The sequence below is a fragment of the Equus quagga genome, chromosome 4 (genome assembly GCF_021613505.1).
Source record: "Equus quagga isolate Etosha38 chromosome 4, UCLA_HA_Equagga_1.0, whole genome shotgun sequence".
NCBI lineage: Eukaryota > Metazoa > Chordata > Mammalia > Perissodactyla > Equidae > Equus > Equus quagga.
This window is the reverse complement of record NC_060270.1, coordinates 95027273-95041193: the sequence shown is the minus strand read 5'-3', so window position 1 is coordinate 95041193 and position 13921 is coordinate 95027273. Positions and strand designations below refer to the sequence as shown.

The 13921-nt window shown below is 34.6% G+C and overlaps 1 protein-coding gene across 9 annotated transcripts in view; it reads left to right on the top strand.

The window, feature by feature from the left end:
* The window catches only part of PRPF40A (pre-mRNA processing factor 40 homolog A), a 52899-nt gene that overhangs the window by 1240 nt on the left and 37738 nt on the right, over positions 1–13921 (top strand). For all 9 annotated transcript variants that reach the window (XM_046658275.1, XM_046658274.1, XM_046658272.1 and 6 more), the window contains 2 exons: positions 595–726; positions 13657–13737. In XM_046658275.1, the coding sequence (XP_046514231.1) occupies positions 595–726; positions 13657–13737 (213 nt within the window). The remainder of the gene's footprint in view (positions 1–594; positions 727–13656; positions 13738–13921) is intronic.

The following is a 13921-nucleotide window of genomic DNA, read 5'->3' as shown; positions in this document are numbered from 1 at the left end:
TGGGGAAAAAAAAACTGTGGCAGAAATAATTTTACCTGTGTTAGCGATTCTATGAGGACGTTATATGTTGGTTTGTTAGGAGTGAAGTGTCCCTGGGTGCCCGTACGGTTTGTGTTTTATAATACCAACCCTCGTCTGACTTGATTTGGTAAATTAAGTGTTAAAGCTTAAAAAAAGTTTAGAAATAAGTTTAATAATGCGTATCGTTATGAAATAATAGCTAGCTAGCTCTCTTTATGTCTGTGTGAAATAGGAAAAAGTTGCGGTTTTCACCGTAACAGTTTTTAAATTGGCTTTCACGTACATTTCCTCCGAGCTTTGCAAGCCAGTGTGCTTTTTAAAAAAAGCTATCATCTAGCTGTCCACTAATGCTTCTAGTTTTTTCTTTGTTGTTCTGTAATTTGGTCAGTTGCAAGCCCATTCTAATTACTGGTGTAGTGCAGTTTATTTAAGACGAGAAAGTATAAGCTAACCCAGTAGTTTGAATCACACAGCCTAATGTTAGGACACTGCATGTAACTGATTTACTGAAATCAGATTTTTGAGAAGCGTTTATTGTTACTTGCTAATTTTTAAATTGTCCCTGTTTTTCAGATGGGGCACCCTGGCATGCATTATGCCCCAATGGGAATGCACCCTATGGGTCAGAGAGCAAATATGCCTCCTGTACCTCATGGAATGATGCCGCAAATGATGCCCCCTATGGGAGGGCCTCCAATGGGACAAGTAAGAATGTTTTCATTGTATTTTGTGTTTGTTTGTTTGTTTATTTTTGCTTGTGGTATTATTGTGTCAAGATTTCAAAATCTGTGTCAATATTTGCAGCTGTTTAAGGATTAGTTTATGCCAAAATAATGTTTTCAAGTAAGCCAAATGTTGAATCATGATGCTAACCAAAATTTGAATGTAATGAAAAGCCTTCTGTATAAAAGATTTACTTTCTACCACAAAAAAACAGAGTTTTTTTTTTTTTTCTTTAAGTAGTGGTGTACATCTAGGCTTTTTAGTTTAATGACATTTTTCCCCAGGTATGTCAATTGAAGTTAGTGTCCTAAGAGTAAATATCTGATAGGCCAACATAATTTGTGTTAGTGGACCATGTAAATGGATAGAATTCGAAAATAGCAATTGTTTAGGCCTTTGGCTTAGAATGAATTTTATTCCTGAGATAGCTTCCTCGTGTGTGTGTGTGTGTGTGTGTGTGTGTGTGTGGTGGGGGTGGAGGTGGGGAGGTTCTATTCTAATTTGATTCTTCATAGGACAGTGCCAAATAGGTAGTTCATTTTCCACTTACACTATTTTGCTTGTTTTTTTAAATGCTTATTGCTTTTGCACTCCTGCTTTTGAGCTGTCCTTACCTTCTCCAGCACAAATTGTAAACACATTTTGTGGGAGTGATTTGCATCAAAAGGTTTCAGTGCTGACTCAGTGAATTCAGTATAACTGAGTTCCTGGAGAAGCATCCAAGAAAGGTAACAGGTTCACTTACCGTGAGTAATTTTATATCCCCTGTTAGGGTCTATAATAAAAATATTCTTTGGTGGCTGGGTTCTTTCCATTTGAGTATCTCAATAAATCTTCAAAAATTTAGGCTAACAAAATATTTTGGAAAGCCAGTCAATTAGGTATGATCTTTCTGCTAATTAATACTGTTTACTTTGATAATTGTTTAAACCTTGATCGTTTAAGTTATTGGTGAAATTGTAGTGGAGAAAGGAGCTTGCTCTGTGTCTCTCTCTTTTTACTTAACCTTAAGAGTGGAAGGGCTTAATGTCAAGTGATTTTCTTCTTTGGAATATAGCCCTTAATTTTGTGTAAAAACCATTATTCGAAAGCACCGGGCCCAAAAGATTCTGCCTGTAGGAGTTCTTTAAATAAAAGAACCATTTATTCTGTTACTCTAGAGTGACAGCAAGTTTTACAACTCCCTAGGTGATAGAGAAACAACTTTGATTCCTCTTCTGTTTCTTTCCATCTCTAAGCAGCAAGGAGCTCTTCTTGTTTTCTTAGTAGAGCTGCTCTAACTAGATAATGAGCTTTAAAAATATTTATTCTTTAAATGCTCTGGTTCTTATTTAAAATTAGTTTCTTTCCACAGAAAGATAAAATAAAACAATTTGCTACTGCCAGATGCTTCTCTCTTTTCTGGGGCCTTCTGTTTCCATTGGGCCAATCAAGGTAAGTTTTGCAAGGGATTGACCTGCTTACCCTTGCTGTAATGGTGCTATTGCACTACCAAAACCAAGATACCAGCTAGTCATTTCTAGTAAAATGCAGATTTCATTTTTTTTTTTGTAAGTACTTTCATGTATCTCCTTGACATAAGCCGGTCACAATTTGCTTTATGGCCCTTTCTCTTTAACTGTATCAGTGACCATCTTTCTCGTAAGGTTACTTGCTACCTGGTATACATCCATTCAGATACTCAGAATTTTATCTTGTGGTTTTATTCTGCTTCTTTTCCTAGGCCAGTATATGCCATGTGCCTTTAAGTGTACCTGACTTTTAGATGTTTAGAAGTCTGTCTCTCCCTTTTGGCTCCTGTTAGGATAATAAACGAATGTCTTGGGAGTTCAGCTATAGGGGTCCCAAGAGAATCCTCATTGTTTTTCCTTAAAATTAGATTATTCCTTTTTTCCCCTGTCAACATCCAGCTAACAAATAGGAGGCCTAAACTTGGTAAAACTAATTCTTGTTTTAGCTTTGATAACAGACTGGGAGGGGATGGATAATTTGAATACTCAAGTAATCCAGAAATCTAATTTAAAGTCCTGTAAACAACTACCTTAAAAATAAAAGTAGATGATTGGTAAAATTTATCCTTTTTCTGCATCGTTTCTTCTGTCTACCCACTCTCAAGAAGTGTTAGTGAGCAGTAAGTGGTCAGAAGATAATGAGTAGAAGCAGGGTGCCTATATATAGTTCACTGCAGTGATGCAAAGTTGGTAGGATTCTACCATCCAATTTTAAAAAGTTAAAACTTCTTTTGACTTTGGGACTGAAAGTTAATGGAACCTTCATGTATGGTGCCTAGTTCACATTAAAATCTCATTCTGAGACCCAACTGAGGACTAAAATCGGTGGGTGTCTTACTTGCTAAATGATTGTGGTTTTTGGAGTGTTACTGAACGTGATGAAATTCTAAAACTTGTTGGTAAAATAATAAGCAAGCTGGACAGAAGAACAATCTACTGAAGCCAGAGTTCATGATTTTTCAAATGCAGCAGGTTATTTAGATTAAAGAAGTAGTGTGTTTGTTTTTATTTTATTTTTAGTTAATGAGATAACCTAGAATGCCCTTTTTAGAATTCAGGCTGAATCTATTGGTAGTAATAAATATTTGGAAATTATCAAATGGAGCTTAATTTTTTTTCGTGTTTATTTCAATTATCCGTTAGGTTGAATTTGCCTCTTTCTTAGTGTATAGTAACTTCATCTGGGAAAGTTGTGCTTCTACTTTTACAGAATTATAGGATCTTAGAGCTGGAAGAGACCTTAAAAGATGTTAAAACTTTAAATAATATGTGAGTTAAGTAATGGTTTATCACTGGTTAAAAACTGTGTTAATAAAGTAATTTTCCTGCTTGATCGCAATACTCAAGAATTTCTAGTAGAGATTTGCATTAAGATACAATTACGTGTGAGGCCTCTTCTTCCTCCATATCTGTAGTGAGTAATGTTTTGCCATTAAAATGTTTTCACGTCTTATTCTTTTGTTATCCTTTCTACACAAAGGACTTGCAAGTCCTGCTGTCTTTATCACAGATGATTTTGCCTTTACTTAAGCCCAAGAGAGTCCTCCTAGCTTGCTCTTTTTTCTTTTTTTTTTTTTTTTATCAGTTTTTCTCTTCTTTTAATGAGAAGAGTGGAGTAAAAGACTTAAGGTCCCTTTCAGCTCTAACAGCCTATGATTCAATTCAGCTCATTTTTTAAGAAGAGTAGGTGATGTGGTATGAGATTTTATGGGTTGATATGGAGATATAGAAAAAGAAAATTCTTGTAGTAATGCCTCCCTAATTCTAATTATTCAGTACTTTTTTTTCTTTGTTCAATAAACTGATAAATGAGTAATTGCTATTTAAAAGGAGTTTAATGTTCTTGTTCTTATATTGAGTAAGGCAGGCTTAAAGTGACATTTTACTTCTATTCCTGCTGCTGTCTGAGCCCAAGTCGTCACACTCCCATGCCTAGGATACTCTTAACAACTTTTGAGCTGGTTTTCTTGCTTCAAGCTTGCCCCTCCCAAAATTCTCATAGGTTTCAGCATTCTATCTCTTTGCCCAAGAACCTCCAGTGTTTTTCTGTGCCTATGGCATAATGTCTAAATTCCACAGCATAACTTTGAAGGATTTCCCATAGCAAAATTCAAAGCACAATTCTGAGCTGCATGTCTTCACATTCCCTAATTTGAAGACAGGGTGGTCTTTTCATGGTATCTTGAGTGATTGTATTAGTTCATGACCCAGCTTATGCTGTTCTTGCCTTCCTGCCCCCAGCTCACTACCGCCTTGAACTTTCCTTTGCTTACCTAAGTTCTACTGTTTCAAGTTCTGCCCTCTCCAGGAAGTCCTCAGCAATAACTTTGCCCAGCATACACCTTCCCTTCAAATTATTAAAATAAAATCCTGTGTAACCTGCCCATGACTCTTACCATTTCACTTATTTTGGCACTTACTGACTTGTTTTGTTTTATGGTTTATTTGCTTTGTCTTCCCAACATGTAATAGATTGTAAGCTCTTAGAGGGCAGGGGCTATATTCTGTACTTTTAAAGAAGTCTTTAGGTGCTGAGCACAGTTCTTGGCACATCATGGGTGCTCAGTAAAATACTTGTTGAATGAATGAAAGAAACACAGATATTCTTCCCTGTAATAAAGGCAGGAAGTCAGTCGATGCTACATGTGACTGTTTTCAGAGATTACTTGTGACTTTACGTTGTTACTACTTACATTTGTTTTTAGTGTCTGCCTCTTTACTGTTGCTTTTTCATTTGACAAAAATGGAAGATAAGTAATTTTTATTTTGTGAATAAAACAAATACTATTTTCCATTTATTTTAAATATTTTCCCTAGGGAAAATCATGATTTGGAATATAGATCTTCCAGAGAAATCCAGAGTGTTGGTATCTTAGATTTATCTGACTGATTTGACAAATTGATTGGTTGCTATTGCTTTTGAATACCCTTTCAGGTATTTACAGAATCCATCCCATTGTAGTGGACATTGGGCAATGACAAAAACAGACTTTTTTTTACGTTATCTGCACATAATTATTGAATCTAGGTAATTTTCTGTATTCATTTACATTACCCAGGCAAGAACTTTTTTAAAAATAGATTGACTCAGACCTAATATGTTTGAATAACTTTTGGGCTGTGTATATAGTTAAATTTTGATTGGTTTTACTAATGATACTGTAAGTTTATTTTCATTATCTGAAGATAGCATCATCTTTTCAAAACTCATCTGTTCAAAAACTTTAGCTAGAGTGGTGCTTTTAAGTATGAGTAGTATTTGGAGAGATCTAAGACAACCATGTAAGTTTGGAGGAATGAACTGTACTTCTCCCCCCGCTCCCCTTTGACATTCACAGGGCAGAATATTTATAAAGATTCTGAGAAGTCTTGCAGAAGCCTTTTAAAACTGTTTTTACTCAGTGTTTCTTGGTTTTGTTTGACCATCTTTCCCGGTCTCCCTTACCCACTGTTATCTGTTTATTTTTGCTTTGTCTAGCACATTGCATGGAATAACATTGCACAGAATTAGCATTTTGTGAGAAATGCTGGATTGGGTCCCCTTATCGATTTAGTCTGCTCTTTAGGGGAAAGAGAACATTGAAATGATTTAGTACACACAGGTTAAGCTGTTTTTGTTTTTTGTTTTGTTTTGTTTTGTTTTTTGAGGAAGATTAGCCCTGAGCTAACTGCTGCCAATCCTCCTCTTTTTGCTGAGGAACACTGGCCCTGAGCTAACATCCGTGCCCATCTTCCTCTACTTTATATGTGGGACACCTGCCACAGCATGGCTTGCCAAGCAGTGCCATGTCTGCACCTGGGATCTGAACCGGTGAACTCTGGGCCACCGAAGCCGAATGTGCGCACTTAACCATTGTGCCACCGGGCCGGCCCTATAACCTGTTGATTTTTAATTAGGTTTCTTAGAAATGTTGATGACGTGACTTCCAGTCATCATGAGTGGTATATCAGTAGATAGTAAAGAATTGGTACCTATGTATGTGCCATAGCTCTGTACTATAGTTTCCTATAGTTTCTAGTTTATTTTTTACATAAATAAATAACAAGTCTAAGTTGTGAAGGTTTATAAGTAAGGGTGAGTAGATTACTGTCTCCTGTAGAAGTTATTGTTAGTCCTTCATTCTTATATCTTTTTTCCATACCTTCATATTTCTTTTAGTCAGTAGACATTTAAGTCTCTTTGCTTTGGTGTGAGTGTAAAAATGGATGATGTATACACCCTGCACTCAAGGAACTTGGAGGCATTCCTCAAATGCTTGGCTAAACTGTTTTGTCATCTTCCAACTGCTCGTGTCATGATACTTCTAGACATTGGAAAATTTAGTGGAGATGAATCTTTTATGTTTGTTTTCTTTCTCTCTCTAGTCAAATAATCATACATTTCTCTTGTTTATTAAAAAAAAAAGCTAGTTGTAGTTATCGGTTATTGAAGATGTGATATTTTGCATGATGGACTTGAAAGAAAATCTTGTAACTGCTTTTTCCTTGGTGCACTGCACTCAAAATGGAAATCTAGGTCTTCAAATCTGAGTGATGCTGTTAGCCATGTCTCTTAAAGAACTAAACATGCCAGCAAGTAGGATTGTTCTGAGTTGAAATATAGTTTGTTTTATCTTAGACTTTGAAATTTATTTTTTAATTGAGGTCACAGTGGCTTATAACAGTGTGTAAATTTCAGGTCTACATCATTATATTTCATACATTGGCTTCTGTATAGACTACATCATGTTCGTTTCCATCCATCACCATACGTATGTGACCCGTTGTTCACTTTTGCCCTCCTTCTACCCCCTTCCCCTCTGGTAACTACCAGTCTGTTCTCGTTATCTATGTGTTTGTTTATCTTACACATATGAGTGAAATCATACAATATTTGTCTTTCTCTGTCTGACTTATATTTGCTTAGTGTAATACCCTCAAGGTCAGATCCATCCATGTTGTTGCAAATGGCAGTTTCACCTTTTTTATGGTTGAGTAGTATTCTAGTATGTGTGTGTACAGCACATATTCTTTATCCATTCATCTGATGGACACTTAGGTTGTTTCCAAGTCTTGGCTATTGTGAATAATGCTGCAGTAAACATAAGGGTGCATGTATCTTTTTGAACTACTGTTTTTGTGATCTTTGGATAAATACCCAGAAGTGGAATAGCTGAATCATATGGTAGTTCTATTTTTTTATTTTTTGAGGAATCTCCATACTATTTTCCATAGTGGCTGCACCACTTTGCATTCCTACCAGCAGTGTATGCGGGTTCCCTTTTCTCCATATCCTCTCCAATACTTATTTCTCAGCTTTTTAATAGTCATTCCGACAGGTGTGAGGGGATAGCTCATTGTCGTTTTGATTTGCATTTCCCTAATAGTGATGTTGAACATCTTTTCATGTGCGTGTTGGCCATCTGTACATCTTTGAAAAAATGTCTGTTCATACCCTCCGCCCATTTTTTGGATAGGTTGTTCTTTGTTTTGTTGTTGAGTTGTGTGAGTTCTTTATTAATTTTTTTTTTTTTAAACAAAATTCTCATCTCATTTATCTTAGGCTTTTTTAATCAAAATTCTCATTATGATAGAAATGTAATTTTACTCACTAGGTCCTGATCTTCTGTTTGGGCTAAGACTTTTTAAATTACCCTTCGATAAATGAGCGTTAAGTTCCTGTTTGAAAACATGGGCTTGGTATAGTTTCTTTGGCTATCGAGAAAGTTGTTACTTCTCTGAAAGGGGATCTTTCACTAATTTCAGGATCATTATGTATTTATGATCATGTATTTGTTAAGTATAATAGAAAATTACCCAAGTGTTCCTTTATACAGAAATGAGGACTGGTCACAAAGTTGTCTACTACGAGCATTTGAGTTTCTGCCATGACTGTGTAACTGTTCTTTGCACCAGTAATACGTACATAAATGAGACATGCTCTGTATCCTAAAGGTGCTCATAATTGAGAAGAAACTAAAAATGAAGTTTCATATAGACAAATATATAATGATTTAGGTTAGGTATAATACTTAATCTGGTTTAAAGGACTTGGGGAAGGGGAGGAAATAGTCTTGTGTCCTTCTGTACTTGTGTCCTAGAGGGCTTGTGTCCAAAAGAAGACTTAGACAACTTTTTAGAGTAAGTTTTAAAGTCTTTAATTCTGTATGACTTAATTGAGACACCACAACTTGTGTGTGTATCCCCAGTATGTCTAGAGGTTTTTAAAAATAAAATGATAGTTCATTTTCATTCAGTTCTGTTTCTGAGTTTTTGTGTCGCGTATCCATACCCACTGGTTTTCTCTTTATATTTTCTGTACCCTCATTTAATAAGTTAGTTTCAAGTTTAGCAAGAGACAATGGGCTAAGTAACACTAAATAATTTAAACCTCTTGCCCTTTTTCACATTTTTTTTTAAGGTTTCAGGGAATGGGATTATGGTATCTAATCTATATTAGGAAGAATTATGATTCTAGCACCATATTTGTATATAACTTTGAAAGATTAATATGCCCTATTGAATTTGATCCTCCTGACTCTGAAAAGTGAGTTGGCTAGGTAAGTGTCCAATTTTTAGATGGAAATAGTAAGGCCCAGAGAATTAAGTGAATTGTACAGTGACATTGCAGAGCCAGCAGTAAATGTGTTGCTTAATCTGTGATTGACTTCTTATTGCATGTGTTGATTCCTACTAAAGATCATGCTTTTACGGTATTTACTAGATGCCTTTAAAGAACCGAAGTGCCTACCTAACTGATAGATAGGGAATAGATGAGAGAAGGAGCAATATAAGAAGTACTTTCATTATATTATTTGAAGGAGAGTAGTGGTAATAAAACAGTTGTCATTTATTGAGCACTGTTCTAAGTGCTTTCTGTGTGTTATCCCATTTGAACCCTACAACAGTCCTATCAGATGAATACTATTTCCCCATGTTACAGGTGAGGAAATTGAGGCCCAGAGAGGTTAAGTGAATTAGCCCAAGATCACACAGCTGGTAAGTGTCCAATCTGGGATAGGAATTCTGGCAGTCTGACTCCGGAATGTACTTAATAGCCATACTAGGCTGCTTCCCTGTATGGGGATTAAGCCAGCCTCTTTAGAATCTGAATAGTGTATACTTCAGCAATTCTGAACTCTCCAGGTTGAGAGAATTTAGCAAACTAAATAGTTTTGAATACTGACAATTGACTTATTGAATGGTAAGGTTCTAGTCTATGAGGTGACAGTTTGTGCAGATATTGTCTATTTTTTATCTAAATGTTATATTAGAAAATGAGAAATGGCTTGAATTTATATATAACTCTAGCTGAAGAGGAAGTAAGGTTAAATGATTGTCCCAAAATGCAACCACTTACTTTGGGTTACTAAGGACATTCTTTAAAGAGAGGTATTTCTGTTTATTTCCAATTGAATGGATATTTAGTTATTTTCAAAGATGTAGTTTTTGCATTTATTCAAAGAATAAACTTTCCATTCATATATTTTTTCATAAGGTAAGTTAGTGGTGTAGGAGATAGTCATTTTTAAATATTGTGCTTAATTGCCTCTGTAGAGTGTACTTATCTTGTGGAATTTGACTTTAGTACGTTTGAAAGGAACCAAGTACAAAGGCAAGAATCAAACTTTTTAGATAATCTGGAACTGCAGGTTTCCAGCAGGTATGGTTTTTAAAAATGAACCAAATTTAAGAGTTAATATCTAGACAAAAGATAGGTTGTGTGATTTCTTTCCACCGGGAAAAACTTCAGGAAATAATTACCAAGAAAAGAACTTCTGAAGTGCCCACGTGAAGATGTTTGCTTTTGTTTTCATGTCACAATAAAATTGGGCTAATTTAGTTTACATTTTTAATTTGCTGTAGCCTTGATACAATTGCTTTTATTACTGTACCTTTTATTTTAATTTTAAAAATACCTAGAGTGATACATGAATGTATCAACAACAAGAATGCTTTGTTTTTATCTAACATTAGAAATTTTCCAAACTGGGATGCTAAGAATGACTGAGCGGATTGTGTGGTGCGCCCTAGTTTTCACTGGTTTCTTTCTTGTTCACGATGTTGATTCTTCTGAAAGCATCTTGATAATTGATTTAACTTTTATCATTAAGAAAATAAAAAATTGTTTATATAGTGTATAGATACACAAATGGTTGACCACTTATGAATAAAGTATATCAAAAAGTATATCTGAATTATTTTTTGTTTTTAGGAGGTGCCAAAGTGTCCATAAAATTCAAATGTTTAATATTTTAGGCAATTTAGCTTAAATCCCACATAATATGTTTTCACTCTTCCTAGTCTCTCCTTGTCTCCTAACAACTAAAAATTCTTAATTATAGCATTTAATATATTTGCCAAAGTAGCTTAAATGGAAATTTGTGAAGCTCTGCATGGTTGTGATTTTCAGTGTGGTTCATATTAATCTTATATGAACTACGACTTTGTGGCTTTAAGAATGATCTGGCATATGGAATTTGTTGTGACATTATTGTAGCAACTATGTTAAGAATTCTTCCCTTTAGCCATTTTGAACAGGCATTCCATTTTCATTGAATGTAAGATGTCATCAGTGGTCAGACACTCCATTATATTATGTGCCTGTTTTTTCACAGAAAAACAAACCTAACATGACAAGTTGAAAATACTCTACAAATAAAGCTGGAGGCCACCAAAGGGCTAGTCCCTCCATGTGTGAATTAAGTAGTATATCTACCATGCAAAAGGAGACAGTAAAGTAGCTTCAATGTCTCAACTTTGGTTATTGGGCAGAGGGAGAGAAAAATCACTTCTGCGAATTTGAACCACAAACTAGTTCTTATAATAAGTTTGCAGCCTGGATTCCCAGTATTAGTGTGGTGTTAAAACAAAAAAATAACAACTTAGAAAATTTTAATGGTCTCAGATTGATGGTGTTGCCTAAGTCAACACAAATTCTCTGAAGGAATTCAGTTTCAGTCACATGGGTTGAAACATACATCTCTATATTATGTATATCCTAGAATTAATGAAAAATGGAAATCATAACATTTCCACAAAGTAGATTCTTAAGGCTTTGGTAAACAGGCTTTTCTATAATGCTCAAGCCTCTGGAAGAGCTCTTAATTTGTCAAATGTTGTAATAGCTTTTCATAAGAAATATGGTATTTTGTATGTTGATGTCTTTGTTCTTTGGCTTCATGTTAATAACATCACAGTTTTGGTTTAAAGTTATAGTAATCTATTTACTTTTAGAATATTCAGTTGTACGTGATTTAAGAATCTTGCTAATGTTTGTCAGGTTGAATAAGCTTAGCTAGTTGCTGGCCCTCAGAATTTACAGAGATATTGAGGGAGAATTTAGCTTTTTATTTGACCTTAACTCATTTTATAACCCATACCATGAGTTCTAGTCTAAAGGCAAATTGTTGAGATGTTTTAAAATTTGAAGTGTGGGAAGAGGAACAATTGAGAGAACTCTGTCTAACTCTGTTTAGTGATTTTCAGATATTGTTTGCTCTGTCATTTGCCTGGTCTAGTAAACTTTTGTTACATAGAAGGTTTTTTGTGCTTTGTTTTTTAAATGGGATTTGATCCGTGTGTGTCTTATGAAGTCAGAATGTTTCAATTTGAAATTACATTCATGTGTCATGTGTACAGCTACCATGTGGAAATGTTCTGTTGTATGATGGAGATTTTACCTCCGTTTTCGTAATGTCTTTAATTCTTATGAGAAAATACTTTGATTTGTTTTTCTCTTAGTTTTCAAATTTTAGTTTCTCAATTTAGCTTAGTATTCTAGTTTTTGAATGTTACTAGTTTTGATTTTATATACAAACCATTTTAAAAAGCAGACTGTTTCTCTCTGTTGCCTACCATGCTTTTCCCCGCATAATCAGTTACTTAGTGCTTAAAGAATTCAAACCTGCTCTCCTGTTTTCCTAAAGCAAAATTAATTGTGAGTGTATATTTGTTGGGGATAGGAGGAGAGGTTACAAGCTTTGTTCTCATTTGATTGCTCTATTTTTTTCCCTTAATGTATAAATTATTTCTCTAATTCTGTACCTTTTGTTTTTACTATCATTTGACCGTATATTCCAAGTTGTAGTCATGCATTTTCTGTCAAGTTCTTGTTTAGTGATATTTAAACAATTTATTGAATGATTTGAGGAACAGAAAAGCTTTCGTTGTTTTTTAATCCATTAATAACATGCTACTTCATTTTAATGTACTTTAGCCTGGTTTTGCTCATGAGTTGACTTTCATAAGTAATGAAAAACAGTGTGAGTGTTCTCATCTATGTCCCTATTGACCAATACACTTATTTCTCTTTTGTTGTTCCTATTTCTCAGATTGTTCATTTAATTTGAAACTGTTGAATAACTGGTAACCTTGTTCCCAGTACCTATGGTTATTGTATATAATTTTTATTCCCCTCCATATTTTCCTTAATTAGTTCATATTAAAATCAAAATTACAATGTCACATTCTCCTAATATAGATGAGCATTGGGTCAAAATCCTTTGGAAATTTATGGTAATCATCATTTTTATTCATACTATAGGGTAAAGATTAATTCATAGATTTGAATTGCCGTTATTGGTAGACAAGGTTAAGCTCCCAAATTAATATTTTGTTTCTTCACATATTCATGTGTGTACTTCATTAAGGTTTTCTTTACAAGAGAGGACATAGAGGCTAGCCCAGTGGTGCAGCAGTTCAGTTCGCGTGTTCCACTTCAGCGGCCCGGGGTTCGCCGCTTCGGATCCTGGGTGCAGACAAGGCACGGCTTGGCAAGCCATGCTGTGATAGGCATCCCACATATAAAGTAGAGGAAGATAGGCATGGATGTTAGCTCAGGGCCATTCTTCCTTAGCAAAAAAAGAGGAGGATTGGCAGCAGTTAGCTCAGGGCTAATCTTCCTCAAAAAAAAAGAGAGAGGGCATAGATGATTTATGTTCTTTATGTATTTTTTTGTCACTGAATTTTAAGCACCTTTGATTTAGAATTTTAAAAAGGACCAGATCGCTATAAAAGCTGGCTTAATACAGATATTAAAAGTCAAAGGTGAGAAATACTGAAAAAATATTTTGTCTTACTCCAAAGAAGGGAGAAAAACATGAGTTAAGTTAAAACTAAAAGAAAATTAATATTCTTAAATTTAGGTTAGAAATAACATAATAGTCTGAATTTTTAAATTTATTTGTTAAAATAATTTTCACTGTACATAAAAATTATGACATAAGTATTAAAATAGATCATTGATAAAATACTTCATTCATTCAACAAGCACTTACTAAGCATACTATCCATGTAGGTATAGTGTTAACTGGGTTTTAATCTTAAGTTGTACATATTAGCTTTAATAACCAGATAGATTCTTAAAGTCATATTAAGTGCTTTGGTCTTATATAGTAACCTTCTTTTACTTTTGTTCTAGATGCCTGGAATGATGTCTTCAGTAATGCCTGGAATGATGATGTCTCATATGTCTCAGGCTTCCATGCAGCCTGCCTTACCGGTAATCTTGTGAAAATAACTATTTTCTGTGGTGTTTTGATTACTTTTATTTATGAAATAATATATATGTATTTTATAACCAATCATTAGCTTTTTAAGTGCCTCCGGACGTGTAAGATGGGAATTACAGTGGACTTTTATTTTTAGTTTCTTGAATGACAGGCACTTACATTTTTTCCCCAATA